The following is a 26269-nucleotide window of genomic DNA, read 5'->3' as shown; positions in this document are numbered from 1 at the left end:
TACTCAACTTTATTTCTTTTTTTTTAATCAGTTATCGTACTGACAGTCAGAAGTAATACCTTTTTCTTCCTTCAAAATCATAAAACAGACAACTGATGTCAACAAATGAAGAGTACCATATGTAATGTCCGTATCTTCCACCTCTTCATTGTGCTCTACAAAAGTTGTATCTCTTATAAACACTAGAGTTGATGAAAAGGAGAGATTCCCGTGGAACCTGAACTCCTTAAAAGTCTTGCCCCTTAGTAATAACCAACAATATATTTTTAATTATTGAAGACAAACCAACTTAGAGTAGTAAATTTAGTTAAAGTGAGTGGTGCGCCTCCAATTAATATTTGATTCCTCTTTTTCATTCTATGGGCTACTTGTTATTGACAATAAATAATAAACAGTACTGATACCAATTGCACCCGTATCAACTGTTATTTTTCTTTCTTTCCGTATACTCCACTTTTTATCAACCCTAAACATAATACTTATTAGGAAACATTAGTTCCCCTTAACAAAGTTCTTAACTCAAGGGATGTCGTCAAATTTTCTTCTTACTCATATCTAGTCCTGTCAAAATTGAATATATGTACAGCAATACTCAATTTAGTCTGGATTTTGCCATACTTTCTTATTTAAGACCTTTTTAGAAACTATCTATACATAAAGTCCACACCTTTTTTGCCTCCTTTTTGGCCAACAAATGACTATTTTTTAGATTAGAATATCTATTATATCAAAGAGGGAATTTGATTAAAACAACTGTGCTATGAATTTCTTAAGAAATGTATTTAACTTTTTTAAATAATTATTATTGTAAAATAAATAGATCAACCAAAAAATGCATTATATGTAATTCCTTAAAAAATTCAAAACACGATTGTTTCAATTCAATTCCCTTTTTCCTCTCATAACTACTCAGAAATAGAATAAATAGCATTTAGTTGGCCAAAAAAGGGAGCGGAAGGAAAAAAAATAGAGTGCATGTTCCATAAATAAAGTAATCCTTAGTTTGTTGCAATCACAGGTTTGAACATTCCTGATTCAAACCGACTTTTATATACCCAGAACTAACTACCCGGACTGTTCGGGGATATTGCTGTTCTTTCATTAATTTATCATTTTTCATTTTTTTATTGAAAAATTAAATTTTCAGAGAAAAGTTTATTAAATTTTTTAGTAAATAGCAAAAATTCTTTTATTTAGAGGGGGGTTACAGCCCCTCCAGCCCAACTCCTGTGGACACAACAGTTACTCTTAAATCTACTCTTACCCAATTATACCAGACATCCCATGGAAGCTTGTTTTACTACTTGATGTTATTCTATCTCTATGCTATTGCCTCCTCTATATTGGACATAATGTTTACCATGGTTAACATATTTTTTATGACAAACGCAAACAAGGGATTTTTTTACACGCCGGGAATTCCTTTTTTTCGACAACTCTAGTAATTTCGTAGCAAATATTTCTAGAAAATTAAATATTCTCTTTTATCATACAGTGGCGAAATTAAGTATTTAATCCTTTACCGATTTTGTATATTTGCCCACTTACATAGGAAAGAAAGGTCGATAATTTCAATAGTAGTGGTAATTTAACAGTGAGAGATATTATAAGCAAGCTCAGCAGACATACTAGCCCGTGGCTAGTAAAAAACCAGTCGGGATAGTATAGAGCATGTTAGGTTACATAATGTTGTACCTTATATAGCGCTTATACATAGGTAATTTTGTGTTGAAATCATGATTATTTAGTAGTTTTGGGTTTTAGTCTTAGGACTTAGTCTCAACAGTAGTATTTTCCTTTTGTCAACGTCTCAAATGCCGAATATGCATTGAAAAAAATTATTAGGTGTGATTTAACAAAAAAGATATTTTTATAAGACAAACTTTGCAGTATTTTTAACAAAACTGATATTAGTATGGGCGGAAAACAATTTTAATTACGAACCAACATAAAATTTGAATATAAGCCAATCCAGTACATTGTTAGTTTAAATTTTGTGGTATTCTGGGCTAAAAACTTTTACACAGGAATATCTACAAAAAAGAATAAAAAATAAATAAATAAAATAAAATAAAGTGTTTAGAGAATGCAAGATTCTTAGTATAACCCCAAGAGCACCATTAAAGTATTATTGTCATAAACTAACTTACCCAGTTTTCGGATTTCAATGTTAAAGAAAATATTTGTCTGTGGGCAAACTTACAAAATTGGCAGTGGATCAAATACTTTTTTCTACACTGTAAATATGAGAAAAGAGATTGATTAATTAGTATTGATTAAATTTTTCACTTAATGGTCCAAAAGAGGTGAGACCACCTTAGTGATTTACTCATGCAAGTTATATAATATTCAATAACTATGCAAGTATTCTTGAGGGGTGTGAAGTAATAGAAATCCAGTCATATAAAGAATTTAAGCATAGAAAATATTAATGAGGGATTATTGTAAAGCCTATTTTGGGGTTGTTTTTTTACTTTAAATGGCTGTGAATTTTTTACTAATATTTCATATACTTATTATTTTATTTTTTTTAGTTAAGTCATAAGTTATATTTCTTACACCAATTTAAACCAAACTTTAGATTGAGACCACAGTTTTAGACCGTGGAACGAAATTTCATCGTTTTCAAATAGTGGACCGACCTTTTAGGTCTTCCTCAACTGGAGACATTTTTATTTGGTCTTATTCTATGACCTAATTTTCTCCAAATCCTTCATATGGAGTGATTGTACTGATATTCACAATTAAGAAGCACACATGACATCATCGTCAATTTTTCCAACAAATTGACTAAACTGAATTTTAAATGAGGTTGTTCAAGGCCGATTTCATTTTTTGTTGGACTAGGACAGAATTCCTTTATAGTACCGAATTAGTTTCATCAAAAAATATTTATATACATACATTTTAACAACATATCGGTGTAGGACTTATGTACAGATCGATATTTATACAACAGTTGGAATTTTGTCGAGTAATCTAACATATGACATTTTCTGCTATAACATAAATTGTCTTTGGACATTTTGCTGAATTTTATTTACATGTAAGACTTTTACAATCTTGTTTGTTAAGTATTTCTACTTAATTTTTTACTACCATAAATTGTATCCTTTTTTTTCTTCTAAGAGACTTATCCCCATAATTTAAATAGTGCTTCTGAAAAGAAGATTAATTGGTTTAAATAGGAGTTGCTCAAAAATTACATAGAGTCACCACCCATTGTCAAATGATGCATCTACATTAGAGAGTTAATTTGTCGACTTTTTTCGAATTTCGATTACGACTAGTACGGAAAATGTGTCATCTGTTAAGGCAACAACCTACACAAAATTTCATTGTCTTACGAAGCTATCTTTAGGTCGCACATGTGATCAAATTAAAAAAATACAAAATTCTTTATTTTATCAATAAGGATTCAAATGAAGCATTGTTCTTTATTTTATATAAAAATATTTTGGCAGAAACTTTTCTTACCTATAAAAGATACTAACGAAGTTTTTTTTTCAAAAGTGGTCCTATTATGTAAAATGAGACAATAATTTAAGGAATAGAGATGCCATTGTGGAAAAATGAAATTTTACATAGATTATTTGCAAAATCATATAATAAACTTGACTACACTAATTGCAATCAAAATTCGAAAAAATTAACCACCCCTACTAGACATGTCTAATTTACAAATTAAATTCGACGAAATTACGCTACAGCAAAATTGTTTTGAGGCAAAAGGTTTTCGAAAAAGAATGTTTACTGCGATAATACCTAGTACCAATCGAAATCATTGGTGGCCTAGCTCTATTTTAAGACAGGGAAGTGATCAGGTGTGAATATTTTCACTGTTGTACTCAACTGTATTCGAGTGCACCTTTTTCCGAGTCCAAGTCAAGTTTGAGTCCATAGGGTAGAACTGTAGATCTAGAGACCAGATTTAATATCGACTTGATTCAGAAAATGTGAACTAGAATACCTCTTTGCATATGGTTTCGAGTTGTTTTTTTACTACAACTGAGGTGAGTTAACATAAAAACAATCTTGAACAAAAATCAAGAAAAGGATAAATGTACAATTTTTATTTTTTTTATTTCTTATGTACATAAAGCCCAATATTTCATAGACATATTCCGGTGAATAATATAATTTGCGGGGGTCTCAGCAGGATCATATTTCAAAAATCTATAGCTTTTCACAAAAAAATTTAAAAAAAGAGGGCTTCACTACCTCCAACAGTTTTCCTCCAATATTAGAAACTTTCATATAAAATCTATTAAAATAAAATAAATTTTTTTGCTACTTAAATTGCAGTTTGTAGCGCCTTCAAAAGATTAGTCGAAATAATTTTTTTAAATTAAAATTGACTATAATTATTCGTCCAAGAATACAAAATTTGTAGTTCAGACATCTTTTTCAGAAAAATGATTCTAGCTTACTTTTGATTGGATGTGCTACAGCTCTGGCTCGCATATATAAAATGTCTCCCTTTGACAGTTTTAACTATTTTTTTGTTTATTTTCACAGAATAAATAGCTCAATGGCACCTGATGTAAAAAACAACAACTAATAAATAGGGTTAACGTTGAATAGTCCAAACTTTCTCTTAACCAATCTATTTTTAAAATTGCTAAATTCTTTTACCCAAGCCGTATATTAAAAAAAAAGACATTGCCTCACTATAGCAAACTTCCATAAAAACTATCTTGTCGCCACTATATACTTCTTTCTTTATGCTGGGAGTGCTTTAGAGTATTCCCAGTTATGTTTGGGAGTAATAAAAAATATGAGCTGCCGGTATGTTAAAACAAAAAGAATGAAGCAGTCATAAAAAAATAAAATAAATGTTACATGGCTATGATATTTTTGTTTTACTTACCGGCAGCGCTAGGGATTTAAAACTCTTGAGTGAGGGAGCTTTGCAGATTGCCAACGGAAATTTTTATTTCAGCCACATTGCAAGAAAACTTTTATTTCCATCTTTTACAATGGCTTTCCGCCCACTGCCCGCCACTGTTCGAAATATATCAAATAATAATTATCACATTTTACAAAATATCATAATATATATTTAAGTATACATATATTTTAAAAAAGAAGTCTAACCAAGGAATGAAGGTAATAACAACAGATGAGACTATGTTTGTAGGAGTGAAAAAAAATTAAGGGTGTGGTCTGTGGTGGTTCTGATTTAAGGGATGAAAAGACACAAGAGCAAGGTAAGAAGAAGACTCAGTCCACCTGATGTTGAGTTACTCCTTAACCTAACATCATCACCTCTATTAACAAAAACGATTCCTTCGACACGATCATCAGCATTGGTCATGGCATTCTTGGATACACATTTGTAGGCACCTTCGTCGCTATTACTAAAGTTTCTGACTGTGAGCTGTGTTTTTATCGTGTACTCTGATAGTTTGATTTCACGAATGAGATACTTGGAGTTTTTCTCGGTTATCATTTCACCTGTAAAATAATAAGAATTGGTTAATGATTATTCATAAAGAAAGAAAGAAGGAAATGAAGTAGGCACGTAAATCGTGTAATTGATTGAGAGCGAAATTAAGGATCATACAGAGATTTAATGAAGATCATATATATTACATAATCATATACACATAATTAAATAATTCGATTACATTATCAACATATTTATGCCTAATTTCTTTTCTTAATAGATATATAAACCTTGATTAATGTCATGGTTGTAGAGCGTTTTCATGTGACATCAGCCATTTCGGGGGCCTAAACAACAAAGTTTTATATAAAAATCGAAATCCCTTTTAACTAATATTATTAAAAAGGGGGAAATACTAGAGGGACCAACAAATAAAAGGAATTAAACCTTACTGTCAATCAAAAATATGGTTCCGGTAATTTTTCCTTAAACTATTTTGCCTCAGGACATTTTGCATCTAGGATATTTCGCCTTAATATATAAATAAATGAGGTTTACACGTCTTCATTGTTTATTTTTGGTTGAAACTGTAAAAAATCATGGCTATTCCATAATTAGTTATTCTTTTTTTAAAATAAACTTTGCTTTGTGAAAGTTGGTCGTAGGATTAATGGATTTTAGTCAAATCAAGAAACTCCTTGGGGATGATAATATCTCTAATTTTGAAATTATACTTAATGAGTGGAAGCTTTACGAATTGGAGACAATTACATCTACTGGTGAGAGCAGCACTCAATACTTTGTTTATGAATGTATTGCATTTTGTCACCAGAAATATGTCCAGTGTACATCTTGCAGGAGATGTATGGCCAAGATAAAAGTGAATTAATCGAAATCATGAACACCCACATATATTTTCTTTCTCACACGTGTGTGCCTCTTCGTTATCTGATTTTATATTTGATCGTGTTGAAGAAAAAAACCATTTAATGAAGTTCCCGTATCCTAAAGCATCGTTTGTTGCAACTTTTACCGAAAAAATGACCAAGACCTCAGAGATGGCTGTGTGTGTGGGGTGGGGGGGGTGAGCAATTATGAACACAACATGTTATAGAAGTTACAAGTGCGAACAAACAAACTCCTCAACAAAATCGTACCAGTATTTTTCAATATTATGAGCAAAAATAGCATAGTCAAATTGAATGAAAGCTTTGTTTGGAGTAGAAAAAGGCTATAAGACAAGCAAGCTATAATTAATATAGTAATAATAAAACTCCATTCAGCATCAAAGTAATGTTTAAATTAAATATATATTAATCTTGGAAGTTAATCTTAAGGTTTAATATATTTCGATATATTTTCAAATATAAGATATTGATGATTTTGAAACTTTCCATTATGAATATGTTGTTGATTTTACTTCACAACAGGGATTTAAATTCAAGAGACCAAACGTCATTAAATTGTAAAAGGATACTTCAGTGTTAATATATATTTCAAATTATTTAATGCAGTTACATCTAAATTATGAATTATGCAGTTTATTCTATATAATCAAATGAATCTTCATAGCATTCAGGCTTCCCATGATTGTTCACGATACAAATGAGTCCCTTTGGACATCCAGTGTTATTTTTAGGGTCACACTCATTCAAATCAAAAATAATATTCGGTTTATGACCTTTGAAGATCCTATAGTATTCATAATTGTAATACTCGTCGTCGTTATAATCTTCTATTTCTATTCTTGAGATGAATCGAGAGTTGACAATCAAGATCGTGGCAAAAATAATGTAAATAAAAATAACTTGTCTCATTGTGGCTTGAAGATATTACTAAGTACGTGTTCCCTCAGTACAATTGAATGGAGATATTTTCATCTTTTTCAAAAAGATGTCAACTAACAAACTTTAATTCTTATTAAAATAAATAAAAACCTTTGTACTTAATATTTGAAATTTGAATATACTGGGTTGATTAGATAAATATTGAACATTTGAAACCTGATCAACGACCTAATTTAGAACAAGTAGCCATAATTTATTTTTGGAAGTGAGATTCGATGTTTGAGAACATATTTGTTTGCTCATTTCAAATAAACAATTAGTGTAAAGGTGGAAAAAAAAAAAAGCATAAAGATACAATGGTTGAATTAGCTCACGAAGCCTACTGTTCAAGTGACCATCAATAAATTGCTGGTCACTCCAAGAGTACAGTTTATGATGATTACAATTAGTGGAATGAGGACAAGGATGTTAAAAAAGTCCACTAGTCAAGTTGGGATAAGATAAGGACCCCATCTTTATTGCTAACCTAAAAAAATCCATTAGATCAAATCATGGAATCCTATCCGTATCTTGACCGAAAAAATATGATTAGAGTCCCAAAAGCTATTAATTTCTACTTAAAGATGAAGTCGAAAAAACGTTACATCTTTACAAAAAAAAAAGTTACCAGGGTTAAAAATGGTTTAACTAATTAAGTTCTATGGATGAAGATTAATTTTATTCAACGATGACATTGTATGGATCGTAGAGAGATGTTGAGAATTATTGCTGAGTAGCTGAGATGGAAGACAATGTCTTTCAGATGTTTAATCAAAGTTTCCATCCTTCATCATAACTATGTGTGTCATTAGAAGGAGTGACACCTTTGAAAAAACCTATCTTTTTTGAATATTCTCAAAGAATATTGTAAATATTGTTTGAGAATCATTATGTATCATGAGTACAGAGAGCATTATCCCAACAATAATGTTTACTTTGTACTCTCCGTTGAGGTTATATTTATTAAGTCTTTCACCCTCATTTTCTGAGTAGTGAGAGTGGCAAATGAATATTGATTACTTGCAAAATTTATAAGTCATTTTCGGAGGATATATACATTTTGATGATGGAGAGAGGCCACCATTCTTGCAAAATTAAAATCTAAAGTATAATATATTTTACGAGTAAAACAGTACTTAAAAAGAATAACTGATCATTCAAGGATTATACTATATTAATTTATAGAAAAGAGGAAGGGAATGTCATGACGACTAATGTAAAGCAGGAAGAAACATATTTTCTCTTGTGTAATTAAGAAAGATTCAAATAATAAGACCTCCGACTTCTAAAATTAATAAAAACCGCAAATGATCGTGGTAATCAATGTAATACAAGAAAACTGTAAGCGAAGTATCAAGTCCACCCGCCTCAAATGGAGTAAAAGAACTGAGAAATTACGACAATAACATTATATAAGTTCAAAATGCCATTTGTCGATGATTTGTCATATTTTTATGGGGAAATAAAATATTTATTGAGTTCAAATATTAAAGCATATACCTATATAATATATCGGGCCTGTGAGATTAATAAATCACAGTTTTATGGAATTATTTAACTCTATTATCAAGCCTATCGCAGGCCTTTATTTAATTATAGGCATCCATTTGACTTTTTTAACCTATAAATGAGTGTTTTTTCATAAACATATGACAAATAGCCCCTTGAATTTGTTTTATATCTTTGTTAAACTAGAGGGGATGTGTGTAAAGAAAGAACTAAGTTTAGCGATTCAGGTGTACCATATGTCTCGTTCCCGCCTTCTCCTCGACCTCTTACAAAAACCATTCTCTAGTCATTGTAGAAATTTATCAGTTCTTGTTCCCCATTTGTAGCGGGCACGCTTGAGTCTTCGTTTACAGGTTTCTAGTATTATGTGGGCAAATCCTGGAAATTTGAATAATCTTTAGGAGGATAGAGCTGCTTAACTCTCATTACGTTGTATCAGATCAACTACTTGCAGCCGTGACAGGAATGAAATACATATAAACTCATCTCTATACACAGCAAGGATAAATAGCCTGGAATTATAGCGATATCGATTGTCCTTTCTACTCCGAGTCCAACAAGGTCTAACACTTATAACTCCCGAGCAAACCCTTATTCTTACTCTGCGTCTTTCATAAGCACAAGTACTGGGTATCATTTTGTGTCATTGAATGTTCTTATTTTAAGAATTAAATAATAATGATGATAACCATGATTAAAATTATGTTACAGTTGCAACTAAAAAAAGTCTCTCCCGCTTTCTTGGACATATTTATACAGCTCTATAAATGTGGTAACGTAGTTTTTGTTACTAAGGAGTACATAACAGTTTCGAATCCTAACTACTTTTACACATCATCTACTGAATAATATGTACACTAAAAATAGTATATTGTTGAATAAACATCTACTCTATTCAAGTGGATCGAGAGAGAGTGAGTGACATACAAGGACGCAATTAACGATGTATCAAGTAACATGTTTTCAAATGATACTTGATAAAGAAAAGAATAATATCAGATATTATATTATTTTGTATTATAATATATACTAAACTATGTAGGTTTGCCCACGTTGGCCAGGACATTGATAAATTAAGATTGATTCTGAACCCTTCTGCCTCATATAAAATATAGAATAAAGACCCTAATATTTTAAGAATTATTCCAGATGCATGTTGGTATGTATCAAGCAGTCCATTGAAATCTGAACACTTACTAATTAAAGAATTAATGAAGGTTGATTGATTAAAATTAATTCATAATTCGATATATTAAAGCAAAAAAAAAAAAAAAATTAGTTACAAAAGAAAACAAATCTGAGCTCGCTTTAGCTTACGTACAAGTCGAAAAAATGACACTTGAACGTGATCGACGAGAAAACAGAGCAGGCAAATCCCCTCAAGTCCAAGTGGGTCAATGTAAGATATTTCACACCATATTGTCCAGAGAGCTATCAAAAATGTGGCCACTTTTGACACCAGAACTGAAAGAATCCTTTATCTCCTACTTTGCAAGACTCTTTTGAACTCTTTTTGGTACTTTTTGCACCCCTACAACTCTGATGCCAACCTCCTTGCCAACAACTTTTGGATTTATTTCGAGAGGAAGGCCTGCAGTGTCCAGCATACAAATACCGAGACCCTCAAAGCACATTTTACCCAGCAATGGGACGCCATGAGAGAGCACTACATCTGCAGCGGGTGCCAGGCATTATGCCGCTGACTGGAAGACATAATTGCTGATAAGAGCAGCCACATTAATGATTAAGAGAGTTTAAAACACATCTATTTATAGGTAATAGGTAACTTCGTATAAAACATTTTCGTATAAGGACATTTCGTATAAATTTATGACAAAACGGGGCATATACATTATGAATTGTGATTTTATACCCCAAATTTTGAGGGAATTTTCAAGTACCGGCACTACTTAAGTAACTACTAAGATCCCCTTACAACCCCCCAATTGTACCCCAAATGTTGGGAGTGTTTTCGGGTACTGCTGGGTCCCAAAACGGGATGCAACCCTCCGCCGATACTTGAAGAAACTACTAAGAACCCACCACCATCCCCCAATTGTACCCCAAATGTTGGGGGTATTTTCGGGTACTGCCAGGTCCCGAAACGGTATGCAACCACCACTGATCCTAGAAGAAACTACTTAGAGCCCTTCACTAGCCCCTAGTTGTATCCCGAACATATAGGAGGAACATATAGTAGATTATAATTTTAAGCCAATAAGAACCCGAAAACACCACCAAACATTCGAGGTACGTATAATTAGGGAGGGGGTTGAAGTACTCTTAATTGTTTTTTCAAGTATGCTCGCTAAGTTCCATCCCGTTTTGGAGCCTGGCGGTACCCGAAAACAACACCAAACATTTAGGGTACAATTGGGAGGATGTGAGGGGCTTTTAATTGTTTTTAAAGTTTTGCCAGTAAGTTGCATCCTGTTTTCGGGTACCTGGCGGTACCCGAAAATACGCCCAAGATTCGGCGTACAATTGGGAGGGTTGTGAGGGGCTCTTATTAGTTACTAAAATATCGACGGTACCCAAAACCACCCCCAACATTCTGGGTATAAAATGACAATTCATAAAGTCTATTAAAGTTTCCACATAAATTTATACAAAATTGTTTTTATACTAAATGTCATTATATGAAAATGTTTGATACGAATTGTCCTTATACGAATATGTTTTATACCAAGTTCCCGTACCCCCTATTTATAGTATTACTTTTGTTGAAACTCTATTGTTAATTAATAAATTATGTATATCTTGTTGAAGTTTAAAATTGTTAGTGTTCAGATTTGAATGGACCACTCTGTATATTTGGATACTTTTTTTAAGGGGAGATTATAAGGTTTAGACAAGAAAAAATATTCAAGTATTATCGTTTCCTCATCTTTCATATTATTGTCAAAAATCCTTTGTCTTATTCTTTCTTCCTTTTTTCTTCTCTAAACCTTATAATCTCCTTTTAAAAAAATGTGCAAAGATATATACCATCATGCAGCGATAATTCTGATGCCAACCCCCGATAAAAAAAAACAATTTTTGTCAAGAAAAAAGAAAAAAAACACACTGCAGGCCTTCCCCTTTCTTAGAATGATAAGGTCTTTATTTTTCATTTTATATGAAGTAATATTTTGTTACTTAAATAGTTAGTTTTTAGCAAAATATGCCTATTTAAGGAGACTATGTCCTTGAAGGCAAAAAAAAAAAAAGAAAATGTTACCAGAACATCTCTTAAGCTTTCAAAACCTACAAGAAAAATTTCAGCAAAATCCATTGGTTTAGCTGTAATTTCCGTATACACACAGACATTCGCATTTAATATATATAGATATACATATTTATTTTGTCGGGATTAGTATGTACAAATTACAATCGAAGAAGATCATGAAGATTTTTAAATACTTAAAGCCACTTAATGAATTTTTATCAAGATTTATTGGATATATTTTATACATTTTATTTTATAATTAGGCCACAAAGATGGCGTTGCTTCAGTTTAGTATGCAATTTGTGACTAATTTCTAATATATCTTGATTAAACTTAATTAAATTGCTTTAAAAAAAGAAAAAAAAGACTTAAAACTGCATTGAATACTACTTTATGCCTATGATAAATAGTGATATTTGAATGTAGTCAAAGTAATATGTACTGAAGGTCCCTGCAGCTGGAGGGGCTGTACACTCCTCCTCCAAATTAAGGAATTTTGGCTTTATTAAGATTTTTTTAAGTTAGGATAAAAAACTTTTAAGCGAAAATAGGGTTACAATTTTTTTGAAAGATTTCTTTTCTTAAAAAAAGAAGATATTTCGGCAAATTATTCAGCAGAGCCAAAAAAGTATATAATTTTTGGGAATAACTATAGAATTTCGAAAAAGAAATTCGAAAAAATTTAACATTTGAATTTGCCTTATTATTTCCATATACGTGCCGTGAAATAATTAATCCGGTTACGTATATAATTAGGATTTAGGAATTATTTCATTGATATATCTATTGTACATTCCTATATCTAGATAATATATATGAACTCAAGCAGATTGATATCATTTAAACACAACAAAGAGGAACGCTTTAATCCCACCCCCCTCTAAGTTGCATCCATCCTTTTATACATAGGGGAGACCGGGTAGAGTGTATATTTTTGAACATGAAAAAAGCTAAAGCCAGAAAATTCACAATTTTTTAAAAATCCATACCTATTCACTATTTTTTGGTTAATAAAACATTTTTTTTATTGGGGGGAGGAGACCCCAGTCCCTCTAGAGCACCCCTGCAGACGCCTTTAGAAAAGGTTGAGATATTTTGCGCTCATTACAAAGGGAACAGTTGCAACAAGTTTTTACTTCCTTATTATTCTAGTGGCAGAAGTATCCGGCATTACTTGGAGTTATAAGGCGTCGACGCACAAATCAAAAGACAGAAAAACTTAGCTTTAATTACAGATAAGTGCTCCCCTTTCCTTTTCTTTTTTTAAAAGATGCTCTGAACTTTAACTCAACACGCTCGTTGTTCCATTACTATTTCTTTGATCAGGTAGTCACGCCGTTCAAAGATATTAAATGCACACTCAAAAATGAGTCGTTCACAGATAAAAAGACATAAAATTGTTGGATTATTAACATAAATATAGTTTCCCCTCATATCAAGGATGTTTCTTTTAGCCAGAGCAAGGCTTTCAAGATTTTTTTGTGAGTGAATTTTGTTTATTCATAATACGGATCGTTGATTTATGTTATAAGTCTTATTAGCCCTTAATCTGGTATAAAGCACTCAATGTTAATATTTTAACACTTTGACAGGTATTAATTGGTTAAAAATTATATTATTATTACTAACAGATGTCAGTATATTGTGTTAAAATTTGGCGAGTCTAACTCAAACCCGTTCGAAGTATTTGGGGCAAGCAGTGTTGCAACTGTACTCGGTCTCCCCTGCTAATAGCTCCACATATAACAATTATATTGGATTACATGCACGGAGCTAACGAAATATGAACTTATTCTCCTTCTTAATTGAATAAGTGTCTTCACATAGATCTCTTTAAAGACTTGAACCTCACACTGTGTACTACATGATGTATACATACTGGTTCGGTCTTCTCTTTTATCAGGCCATTTTACTCCTCCTCTCCTTCTCACAGATAGTCTTTGTGGAATCCTTGGACTCTTTATCCTCTTCCACAGTTCATATCCGTGACTTCGATGTCCCTTCCACTGTTTTGGAAGGGATTCGGCCCCGCCTTGCTTGCGGATTTGATGAACAAAAGAAGGACTTGGAGAAAAAACTCATTTCTTTGACATGGTACAAGGTAAGACTACAGTATTTCGTAATCATGGTCGTGATTTCACTATCAGGAATCACGACTTCGCAATTTTTTTCGGATGTGTTCCTCAAAACTATAATATACAGTAGACCATTTCAAAGTTTTGGAATTACTAGGGATGTTTGAGTACCAAAATTTTGACGTCCCGTCTGGTCTTGCCTTTGTAATCTTTGATAAGTGACCATATCATTGGAGATGGGATTTTCGTAGATAAAAAATACACTTTTGTAATTGGAAAAGCAAAAGAAGGCCTTAAATTAAATACATTAAGTATTTTCTATTCTATTTTGTTGAATGTGATGATTGTGAAATGTAAAAGTTCATAACTATACAGATTTTTTTTTTTTTTAATTTGAAAAATCAAATTAAACTTTTTGAAAAAAATTGCAAAAATTAAATTTTCTAGTAAAAAGGATGGGGGGGGTTCAATACACTCTCTAGGCCACTCCCTGCGCAAGCCCCTGTTCTTCCTTCCATAACTGCTTACAGCTAAAATAAAAATAACGTGAAAACTAATCTGCTCCCTTCAAAAAATGATTCAAATCGTCAGGGTTACCATGTCAATTTTGGTCTTTTTTTTACAAAACGAAAGTGCTTAGTATTTACAACTTTACCTAAAATACGGGGTTTTTTTTTTTTTATTTTTTTTTGAAATACCTATTCTACTATATTATTTTATTGTAGTTAATTAAATTGATATACAAATAACATGATATCTATAAAATTTTACGAAGGAAGCCGAGAAACATTTATGTTTTAAGAGTAGTTTCTAATTTAATACAACTTAAAAAAGAATGGCCATAAACATGCAATCTGCAAATGGCCATAAAGTGTCATTAAGTCCAAAGTACAAATAAAAATGGCTAAGAAATTAAATTATCATTAAATGAAATATTTATAAGGGAGAGATCATTAGTCTAATTGTTGGCAAACAATTGTGGAGATGAGTTTAATCCATTCAGAGTCGTCTATTTTTGTGTAAAAAAAATATTTTTGTTCATTTGTTATTTCCATTGTCAAATATTATTATTTCTCGCACGGCATTACCTTATTAATATAAAAAATTAGAGTATATTTCTTTGTCAGCTGTCGATTTTTCTGCTCTTTTTGTCGGTTTTTTTTTATCACAACTTTGATTGATTGAATAAGTTAATTAATTATACATCCTACGAAATTGGCAAAATTTGAGTTTTTTTAATTGTTGAAGGGGTTTAGGGCTATGTGCCTCTCAAATGGAGAGGCAATATTTTGAATATATTTTATCAAAAAAAGGTCCTTTCATACTACAATTTCATTTCTAAAAATAATTTAACGAAAAGAAGAGGGTTATTTGGATTTGGACGTCTCATTGATCATTTTCTCAGTTACCGAACAAAAACAGACAAGAGAGATTTTCAAGCAGACGTCATATATTAACTCATATGTTAACTACCAGATGAATTTGAGACTTTTTCGATTTCTTTTGGAGGATGAAGGATTGTGTGATACAATAAAAGCAATCACGTGTTGGTGTAATAAGATTGAACGATTTCAGCTATATTTAGCCGAAAGTTTCAACCTTCTTAGCTAATAGACGGAAAAATGCAATTGGCTGTGTAATTATTCTACATTTAATTTTATCTATAACATTTGACACATTATTTTAATATTTATTATTAAAATCAGATTACTTTTTATGAAACCTAGAATAAGGTTCATTTAAGTATGCCAAATTTAAACACTCGTACCTTTGGATTAACTAAACCAAATTGTTTGAAAATTTCAAAAATATCAGAAAAATTTATCTCTTACCGATGTATGAACATGTGATTTTTTAAATTTAATATAAGTGCCCACCAGGTTAGATTCTAAAGGTGATTTTCCCCCATAGTTTAGCTACCTATATTGAATTTACGCAAATTGAATTTTTATTTTTCGCCCTGCTCAACCGCATGCTTTAAATTAGCCTTAAAAATTTGTGTATACAAACTACTTTTTGAGTGGTTATATATCCACATCAATTAATTTTATAGGCATGACTTTTATTTTTTTTGAATAAATGTGTTTTATATAATTTACATAAGACCTTTGAGCACTAGAATACAAATTGAACAAGTAATTTGATGTTGAATTAAAAGTGTAGTCAAATATTGAGCAAATATGTTTAATTGTACACTCCCATATCTCTTAAAGTTATGCAAAGTAATTACTCTCAAATTTTCAGTATTTGATCATAGTTACAAGTATTTACATCTTGTAAATTTTTTTAACTTGTATTACAAGAATTTTTTGTGCTAGATTGACTAGCTTAAGATGAAGTTTTTATTAATTAAAATATTTTTCATTTATGTAATTACTGGCGGGAGTATTCGGTATTGATCTGAGTTGTTAGTCGTTGATGAAGTTTCCTTTAATAATATAGTCTATAAAGATGGATAATATTATTTTTTTAAACTATGACGCACCAAGTGCGTCCACAGAGGTTGGGCTGGAGGGACAAATTAAGGAATTTTTGCTTATAACAAGAAAATTTAACATTTTAAATTTAATTTAAATAAAAAAATTTAATTTTTTGTGAATAGCCATGGATTTTTGAAATTTTTCTCCAAATAAATTTATATTTGAAATTTTTTTCCAAAAAATTTAATTTTTTGTGAACAACAGTGGATTTTTGAAATTTTTCCCGAAATATTAAATATTTAAAATTTTTTTTCAAAATTCTTTTTGAATTGAACATCAGTGGATTTTTAAATTTATTTTCCAAAAAATTAAATATTTAAATTTAACTTTTGAAATTTATTGTACACAACAGTGGATTTTTGAGATATTTTTTTCCAAAAATATAATTATTTTGAGAATAATTATGGTTTTTTAAAATCTATATCCCAAAAATTTAATATTTCAATTTTTTTTTTGAAAAAATTAAATTGTATAATTTTTGATTTTTCGTTAAATGAATTTTTTCAAATTTCTTTTTCAAAAGAATTCTAAAAACCAAGATATATAATCTTGTGGACGCCCCTGCGTGTTGAACTTTATCTACACATAATGTTATTTCTTAGATTATTACACAGTTCTTAGATATTAAGTCCATACTCAATATGAGTTCTCCAGAGATGGACATACGAACTTTGCTTTATTATATAGTTTATTATTCAGGATGCAATTATTTGGCTCAATTGAAGTTGCCTTAGACAATGTCATATATTTTTATGGTAACAAAAAAAGACGAAATAACTGCAATGAAATCACTTTAGACATTATGGCTCTTTTTCTCGCTAATACGTTAGAATTTTCAAAATAGGGGGAATAATTAATAAAAATATTCGTATTTGCTTTGATCAAAAAATATATATCTTTTTAAAGTAACGCTCGAAAATTATTAAGCACAATCGTTTATAATTTAGTAAATGTTCTGCAGTTTTTGTAGAATGAAATTTGAATTATGTTGGTAGGAGTGGTACGAAAGTACAACCCACCTCTCGAACTGACATATTCGACAATCCAAAAATATCAAATTGATCTTCATGAAATTACTCGTAATCCAATATTCATCTCTCGGTGATTTATCAGTCAGTCATAAGTGATAAATTAAGGGATTCGAAGAATAAAAAGATTAACGACGATCATATATTATGATGTTTGTATTTCTAAATAGTACATCCTCGCAGTTTTCCCAATTCAGTTTTTGGGAAGAAGAAAAATCTACCTTATTTGAAATCCACGTTATTGAGGGACTTTTTTAGTACATAAGCCCGAAAAATTTGGGAAATTAATTTGGACTTTTTACTATTTTCCTTTTTTTTTTTTTTGTACGATTAGGACGATCAAGCCATTTAAATTATTTTAAAATATGCATGCTGCACGATAAACTAGCAAAATAATTGTGATATTTAATCGTAAACTGGCATTTACTTGATTTTGAATTCGGTCATTTGAATATTGTAAAATTTAAATAATCAATAATTACCAAAAGTTTTAAGTACCCCCCTGTGCAAAATTATACACTCCTAATATATGAAAATATAGGCATACGTAGGGTACTATATATAATTCTGGCCTAATAATGAAAAGGGGTATATTTATCATCAAAAATGGTTTTATTGTTTTTCAAAGTATTCTCCAGCATGATATATACACTTTTGCATGCGCTCAAACCAATTGTCGAATCTCTTTTTCCACTCCCATTGAGACACCTCCAAAGCATAGTCTTTAAACGCTTCAAACGCATCTCACGCATTTTTTTCTTGATGTGCAGGAATAAAAATAAGTCATTGGGTGCTAAGTCATCCGCTGTAAAGTGGATGACCCATCAATTCGACGTTTTGAACGGTCAAAAAGGCGCTGGTTTGAGCGATGTGTAAGAGCTTGCATTGTCATGGTGAACAATGATTCGTCTTCTCTTGTTCGTTTTCCAAATTTATCCGAAGACTTCAGGCAAACAAATTGTGATATGCCACTCAAAATGGACCACCCTACAATGCTCAAGTGGAACAGTCATCACATGATCAGTTTTGCAGAAGAAACAGGCGACTATTTGCTTTGAACTACTTCTTTCACGAACAACTTTCGTTGGATTTGGATCGTTTTTGAAGACCCACACAGTTGTTTGTTGTTTTGTTTCGACTCATACGCATAAGTCCATGGTTCGTCTCCTGTGACGATCTTATAAACATCCTTTGAAGACCCGCGAGCGTATTTTTTCAACATTTTTTGCACCAATCGTCCCAAGCCTTCTTTTGAGCCATTGTCAAATTGTAAGGGATCCAACGAGAACAAACCTTTTAAAGGCAAGGTGTACATACAATATCGAATGTAGGTTGGTGGAAGAAATGCCCAAGGATGCTTCTATCTCACAGTATGTCACATGACGATCTTGCATTATCACTTCATGCACGGCATCAATGTTCTCTGGCACAATGATCGTTTTTGGACAACCTTTACGGAATTCGTCATTGAACGAGCGTCGGCCACGATTGAATTCATTAAACCAGTTTTCCACAGTGCTATAGGATGGTGCTTCATTACCATACAAGGATTTAAATTCATCGATGTACACTTGTCGTGATAATCCACGTCGAAAGTTGTGAAAAATGATCGCACGAAAATGTTCACGAATTAATTCCATTTTTTGCCAAATCAATTTTTTTCAAGTCAATGTAAACAACACAAATTATGGGCGTACGTCAAAACATTCTGGTACGGTTATGCTACAAAAATGTCAAACTTACCAAAGGAAATGTCAAATTGCACCTGGAAACACTTAGTGTAGCCTAGGACAGATATATATATATAATGCAGCCTACGTAGTATGGAGGAACTCATCTAAACTATAAAAGTTCTTGTTTACCTTAATATATAGTTTTTCATAATTTATTATTATAATATAAAAAATCGAAATATGAAGGGAATTTACCGCACTATACGTTGAGTCAGAATAATTTCTTACACCGCGCTATGTAGGGAGATACCCCATGTTTCATTAATAACTAGAGCAATTTGGGGGAGAGGGAGAAAATGCCTGTGATCACCACTATTAATGGCTTCATTTTTTTATAAGCTTTGTAGCTTAAATGAAGTTGAATGTGATATTTAAAATGGTTATTTTAAAGAGGCCTAAATGGCTTACTCAGTAAATTTATTATAATTGTCCTCAATATGTACATCTATTTGTACAAGGGGTCCACTTCTGATTAATATAAATAAATGGTATTTAAATAAATGAAATATAGTACTTATTACTAGGGATTGTGATTTTAGACATTTTTTTAAATCTCGGGATTTTTGGGGAAATTGAGTATTATCTTGATATGCTAGTAGAATTTAAAGGAAAGCAATACTGCAAAAATATCATCATCAGTAATTTTGCCTCGAAGAGATTTTACCGCATGACATTTCCCCACTTTTTTATAATATTGGTTCAAACTTTACGGTTGTACCTCAATGAGGTTAATTATATAGCTAGGAGAAGAAGAAAAAATGAACATATTCATAAAATAAATTATAATTTCTGAGGATAAATTCCTGATGGTAAACTCATATGAATTTTGTACAATTACAAAGCTATAATGTTTGTCGTAGTTGTAATTTTAAATCAACATCACGTTGTATTTTAAGTAACTCATCCCTTTTGGGATATTATTTGAAATGATAAAAAAGATCCTTTTTATTTATTCTCCTAGCTATATAATTAATTGGATGTAGATCAAAGCTCGAACCGATAATACAAAAGCAAATAAAGGCAGCGATTATGTCACGAGGCAAAATCTCCTTGAGGCAAAATTGCCGGCAGCGAAAATGTTCAAAGCAAAATTACCGGTAACGATATATTTGCAGTGATTTCCCTTAAATTCTACCGGTATACCGAGGTAATACTCAATTTTCCTTAAAATCCTAGGATTAAAAAAAAAAAAAGAAAACAGTCTAAATTAGGAAAAATGTAGGCGGAAAAATTACCTACGACGAAAATATTTGCGCCAAAACTATCTAGAAGCCATATATATATATATCTGAATCTTTTTGAATAAAGGAAAATTTTGGGGAAAATAAAAATATCAAAATTATTGTATCAAGTATTACAAAATTCATATATATCACATTCTATTTAGACTTGATATAGGCCTTTAAAAAGCTTAAACAATGCTTTATTACTAATGCTTCATTCCATTCCAATCGATACAAAAAAATCAAAAAATATAACTGCATGTCTCAAAATAGGTATCAAAATACTACAAATTTGAGATCAACTGGTTTATTAGTTCCTGAGATATGGGTGTCTAAAGCTAACATCAATTAAAGACACTTTATTAAGGAAAAAAATGTCCCTTGTCAACACAAAGACTAGCTAAAATGTATTTTTTCTTCTTAAAATGAATTCTGGATAAAATTTATATTCTTGAGAAATTATTATTCATATTTCTGAATAATCCGTCAAAGACGCCTCAAAATGCACTGAAGGTAGCAAAAAGTTCATCATCGCAATCAAAGAATTTGTAGTAAATTTATATATTTGAAAGGGCTATATTAGAGACAAATTAAGTATCATATATCAAATAATGGCTTTAAATTATAGTTAACATTCTAGAACATCTCAAATCATCCCAGAAATTTGAATACAATATCTATAATTGGCCAAAGTATTTTCATAAAATATGGGACTGTATATACGTATAATGTAAAAAAGTAGATTATACATTTAATCATTTGCTTGATTTTTGTTCAAGATTGTTTTTACTAATTGTAATTGTTGTTTTTTTTTTTTTTATTATTTATAGAAACTATTAGAAAAGGCCATATCGGGCCAAATTATGTCTTATAAATCAAATAAAGGTTTTAAACTATTAAACTAGACACTCTTGGATATCTCAAGTCGTATCCCAGAAATTTGGATGTAATCCCAATAATTGACTAAAGTACATATCTCTATTGGGTTGTAATATATGAAGTAAAAAATATATTGAACGATTCGAAACTGTTTTTATATTAACTCAACACGTATAGAAGTATAAAAAGAATCATCCATCATAATTTCCATCACACTTTCAACTGCTGACAAAATGGAATCGTTGTTGTTGTTTCTATCACTTAGGCACTTGGCCATCAAAAAAAAAATATATTATATCAAAAATAGTCAAAGTTATATATTCAAAACTTTTTAAAGAAGGTTTTATGAATACGTCTTATTTTATTTTTTTATAAGAAAAAAAAAGTGAAATAAAGAATAAATTACATAAGTTTTTTGTCAAAAAATATATAATAAAATTATATATTCAAAAGAGACGAGAAATTATATGGATTTATCTACTGTAAGAGGCTTCTTTGCCTCCCGTCTTTTAACAAGGGTGTCTCCCACGATTAATAAAGCATAATCAATAAATCACTGTTAATCATTTATTTTTTGTTTTTACTCTTCCATTCGAAACATAAACGAGGGTATACATTTATTTATATATAGGAATAAGTAATCCTCTTAAGTCCGACCCTTTCCACTTAAACAAAAAATAAAAATGCAAATCGTTAAAGATAGAAAGTGTCAAGTGAGAGGGGAGAAAATCCTTCTGTGTATGAATATAAGGTATGGTCTACATTTTTACCCGTACGTCATATTTTTTCTTTCTATCTCAAAATTGGACACAACATAAGCGGAAGCTTAAAATTCAATTATTGCAACCTTTTAATAACAATATGCAACAAAATTCAGGTCTTGTAACGCCCACCAGCTAAAATCCACATTTATTACAGTTATTGAAGCCAGAGAGCCAGAAAAATATCTTTAAAATTTTCAATTGCTGTAAGTTTGACTTATAAAGTCTTCTTTTTTTTAAATAAAGTTTTTTTTTTTTAAATCATTAAGCCCGAAGTGTAGATTTTTCTATATCACTATTTATAGCAGTTTAAACATGTAATATCTCCATGAATATTTAATTTAAGGAAGTATAAATTTTTTTATTGTTTGGATAACATTTAAAGGGTCTCTTATGTAAAAAAAAAAATCAGGCATACCATTTTTTATGTTTACTTAATTGTGAAGCACTTGCCAGAGAATAATTGATCAAATTTGGTGATTTATAGATTTTTATTTTTTTAAAAGTAATCTATAATAAAAAAGTAGCTGTTCAAATTCGGAAAAAATGTTAAGCCTTCCGGCTTAATGAGATTTTTCGATCCAGAGACATATTTTGAAATGAATAACTATATAGATAATAATTTAAGGTAAAAGAAATCACTAATCAAAAAATAAATCCTTTATTAATTTATCTTGAATACAGTTCCTACAAAATGTTTCTAATCAGGGAAAAATCCAGCAAAATGAAGGATTTATTTTGAAGGTAATTTTTTTTTTTTTTTGCATATACTTTTTTTTTGCATTATTTAACAACTTTAAAAAATTTGAAATAAAAAAAAGGTAGAAATTGACTGATTTTCTAAGTTTAACTTTTAATTTTCTTATGGAATATTTATTCAATACCGTTATTATATACTAATCTATATTACTCAAATTTTGGGAGGATAAGAGTTATTTATTTAAATTATTCCGATGAACAATACTGCAGCTTCTATTAATGCTCAGTATTTATTAAAGTTGACCAAATTCAAAATTATCATGGATCATGAGATGGGTTTAAGTGTTGGTAATGACCTTCTAATTTGTTTTTATGTACCATCAAAACCCGTTACCCTCCATCCGATCAAAGTTACAGCGTTCCGGAAGTACTTCAAATTGAGGTCAAATTAAAAAAAAGAAAAAAATCTTGTTATAATTAAGGAATAAGAAAAGAAAAACTTATTTAATAATTTTTTTCACTTTATTATATAGTCGGTTTCGTAAGTAATAACTCATGAAGTAACTATTGACGGCATACAAATATAAATAAATAATTATGGATTTTTTAATTTATTCAGGAGGTGCAAGTTTGATTATATATACATAAAATGGACAGAAACAACAAAAATGTTGTATACAAGAAGGTTATACAATAGAAATTTACATATTATATATTTATAGTAGATGGTTTTAGTTTAGAATTTTAACATAAATAAGCTATTTTTCATTGGCTATCTTTAAGATAGCGTGTTCGTGCTAGTGTAAATATAAAATATTTACGACACGAATAAATGATATACGTATTATTACTTATTCAAACCTAGTAATACTACATATTACGAACAATAAATAAATGAGTGACGTCATAGAAAAGCGACGTCTTGCGCGAAAATATTATAAAAATATTTACATACTTTACTATTACCTCAGACTAACGGTGCTCGATAACGTATTTGGTTTAATGTTTTTGTCATGGTTTTTTCATAAATACACAAAGTAATAAGTTATTCTATAAATATGCTCCGTTTCCAAACAAACAGGAATACAATTTCTAGTTGATCCTCGTCGTTTAAATAATATATGTATATATTGGCCATTTTATTGCTTCTATGCTGAAATTTTGGCTATTTCTTCATAAAAATAATGTAATAACTCATTATGACTACTCTTTTAATAAAATATTACCAAGCAATATTATATTTATTAGAGTACCGAATAAAATACTATGTAGATTTTAATAATATGTAATCCATTTTGAAAATTGTGAACAAATAATATGACGGTGGTAGTTTGTGATTATATAAATAGTGGTTGGTATGATTAACTAATTTGACGAACTACAAGATGATATCGCTTCTTTTTTCTGTTTCTTTTTGGCGGAAAGGTTGCGTGGTATAATAAAGATAACGACGTGGTGGGCCATTGATTTACTAAAGAATTTGTATGTTAATTTCATACAACCTGGCTCATAAATTATTAAGCCATTTGTGATTTGATTTTTATCAATCATCAAATACGTGAGGGATCTATGTAATGAGCTATTATGAGAAAAGAAAAGAATAGTACTCTCAAAATCTATTCATCTACTCAACTCTCAGTACAAGTATATGAATTTTAAATTCAATTAACATGTAGAGAGAATCTCTTTCAAAAATCTCCCCCCCACCTCTTATCACTTTGCTGTTGTTGTTGTTATTGCTGTTAGTAGATAGAATATGTAGATTTGATCTCCCCTTTACTTAAGTGCTCTTCGAATTATAATGTCTATTAGTTATTTTAATGTATTCACTCATTGTTTTGTAGTAATGTACGACAAACCTATGTAGTTATTATGTACTAGGTTTTTTATGCAACCCGTCAATATACATTGGGAAATTTGCAACAAAAAAAAAAGAAGTTCATACGCAGGGGCTTCTGTAGAATGATAGATTTTTATTTTTTTTGGTGGGGGGGGGGTCTAATTTGAAAAATTAAAATTTTTTAATACAAAATTAGAAAAATTAAGTTTTGCAGAAAAAATTTCAAAAATGCAGTTATTCACACAAAATTAAATCTTTCAAAAAGATTTCAAGAACCCAGCTATTTATAAAAAATTTCAAATTTTTTTTTTTTTTTTGTAGAATCTACAGCTATACACAAAAAATAAATTTTTTTGGAATACATTTTTCGTATTAATATTTTTTTTTTTAAACTCAAAAATCCATAACTGTTTAACAAAAACTTCAAATATTAAAACTTTTGTAAAAAAGCTTCAAATATTAAACTTGTTTACAAAAAAATCAAATTTTTTTGAGAATGGCTATGGATTTATGAAATTTTTTTCCATAAAATTTAATATTTACGAATTAATTTTTCAATTTTGTTCCATAAAGTTTAATATTTAAGAATTAATTTTTCAATTTTTTTTTTAAATAATTTTTTGCGAATGGCTATAGATTTTGTAAAAAATTTAATTCATTTTTTCAAACCAAAATCCAAAAATTCATCTCCCCCCACCAAAAAAAAAATATATATATGAATAATCCTGGGGATGCTCCTACAAATACCGGTGTGGATTATATAGATATTTACATATAATTCTTATGCCTAATTTCTTTTTCTTTTTTCTTCAACAGGATGATGTTCCATTCTTCATTTTCAAACTCGGTAAGATCCTTAGTTTTACAGTTTTTATTTTTGTTTAAATTTTATTTAATGTAGTTTTTATTGCACAAGTTTATTTTTAAAAATAGAGCTTCTTCACTTTTGTTATTGCATAATCTCGGCATTACCCAGAGTACTTATGCGTTTGCTAAAGGACAAATTTGTCTTTATTAATATAAAAGATATCTCCACGAGGAATCCTCAGAGGTACTCTCCATTTTTTCATGAGTACACTCGTACGTAAATACTCAATAGAAATTCAAACGGCGTGTTCCCTCCTCAAGAATAACAGTAAGAGTTTGAGAAAATAATTTGGGATGACTGATGAGTATTTTAGTCTTAAGGACGCTCACTAATAAAAAAACAAAACAAAATCAGTTTAACATACCAGCATTATTTATATTTTATTCAAATCTTAGCTTATACTGAGAATCCACATTAATTAAATTTATGAATGACTAGCACAAACACTTAAAGATTGAGTGTTAAAAAGATTTTGTATAAATTTAGCTTGTTTATGTTAAAATTCTAAACTAAAACGATTTACTATAACTATATAATAGGTAAATTTATATTGTAAAACCTCCTTATATACAACATTTTTGTTGTTTCTTTCCATTTGATGCATATATAATCAAACCTGCACCCCCTTTTGACACTCTTGAAAATGCAAAATATAATTGACCAATTGAAAATACTGATTTTGGTAAATATTAAGCAATTTTTTAAAATGTCTGACCCTATGATTTATATATTGGCATTGCCATTGATAACT

General features: G+C 30.1%; 1 protein-coding gene across 6 annotated transcripts in view; it reads right to left on the bottom strand.

The window, feature by feature from the left end:
• The window catches only part of LOC121115814 (protein amalgam), an 89681-nt gene that overhangs the window by 4386 nt on the left and 59026 nt on the right, over nucleotides 1-26269 (bottom strand). For 4 of the 6 annotated variants that reach the window (XM_040709963.2, XM_040709961.2, XM_040709962.2 and 1 more), the window contains one exon: nucleotides 5269-5457. In XM_040709963.2, the coding sequence (XP_040565897.1) occupies nucleotides 5269-5457 (189 nt within the window). Of the gene's footprint in view, nucleotides 1-4870; nucleotides 5005-5097; nucleotides 5458-26269 lie in introns of those variants that run through there. The other 2 variants (XR_011779796.1, XR_005863693.2) reach the window with 2 other exon arrangements.

Source organism: Lepeophtheirus salmonis, chromosome 4 (genome assembly GCF_016086655.4).
Source record: "Lepeophtheirus salmonis chromosome 4, UVic_Lsal_1.4, whole genome shotgun sequence".
Taxonomy (NCBI): Eukaryota; Metazoa; Arthropoda; class Copepoda; order Siphonostomatoida; family Caligidae; genus Lepeophtheirus; species Lepeophtheirus salmonis.
The sequence above is the reverse complement of the archived record's forward strand: the minus strand, read 5'-3'. Positions and strand labels throughout refer to the sequence as shown.